Source organism: Micropterus dolomieu, unplaced genomic scaffold, assembly GCF_021292245.1.
Source record: "Micropterus dolomieu isolate WLL.071019.BEF.003 ecotype Adirondacks unplaced genomic scaffold, ASM2129224v1 contig_3956, whole genome shotgun sequence".
NCBI lineage: Eukaryota > Metazoa > Chordata > Actinopteri > Centrarchiformes > Centrarchidae > Micropterus > Micropterus dolomieu.
Genome location: NW_025732946.1, coordinates 1 through 627, shown reverse-complemented (window position 1 = coordinate 627; position 627 = coordinate 1). Strand labels below are relative to the sequence as shown.

Below are 627 nucleotides of genomic sequence, written 5' to 3'. Positions count from 1 at the left end.
GGTACAGGTGTCTCCACAGCGTCGAGTCGTCGGTGGCGACGTTGAAGCGTCTGCAGACCGAAGACAGTCGGACCACAGAGACGACGTCCAGCAGGCGGACGACTCGGAGGAGGAGCTCCGGAGGAAGAGCAGCCAGACCGAACGCCACCGGCAGAGCCATCGCTGCAAACACCATTACAATGTTGAGGTTCTTGTACTTTCCTTCCCTCCTTCTTTCCTTCCCTCCTTACTTCCTTCCTTTCTTCTTTCCTTCCCTCCTTCTTTCCTGCCCTCCTTCCTTCCCTCCTTCTTTCCTGCCCTCCTTCCTTCCTTCCCTCCTTCCTTCCTTCTTTTCTTCCCTCCTTCTTTCCTGCCCTCCTTCCTTCCTTCCTTCCTTCCCTCCTTCTTTCCTGCCCTCCTTCCTTCCTTCCTTCCTTCCTTCCCTCCTTCTTTCCTGCCCTCCTTCCTTCCTTCTTTCCTGCCCTCCTTCCTTCCTGCCCTCCTTCTTTCCTTCTTTCCTGCCCTCCTTCCTTCCTGCCCTCCTTCCTTCCTTCTTTCCTGCCCTCCTTCCTTCCTTTCTTCCCTCCTTCTTTCCTGCCCTCCTTCCTTCCTTCCCTCCTTCTTTCCTGCCCTCCTTCCTTCCTTCCT

At 55.7% G+C, this 627-nt stretch overlaps 1 protein-coding gene across 1 annotated transcript; it reads right to left on the bottom strand.

Annotated features, from left to right (window-relative positions):
* Positions 1–299: 299 nt before the first annotated feature.
* On the bottom strand, positions 300–623 carry LOC123964635 (sperm protamine P1-like; the record flags this gene model as incomplete). The annotated part of the gene is made up of 2 exons (XM_046041497.1): positions 300–350; positions 570–623. Coding segments are annotated over 2 exons (105 nt in total), but the record flags the coding sequence as incomplete, so codon positions are not given.
* Positions 624–627: the final 4 nt, after the last annotated feature.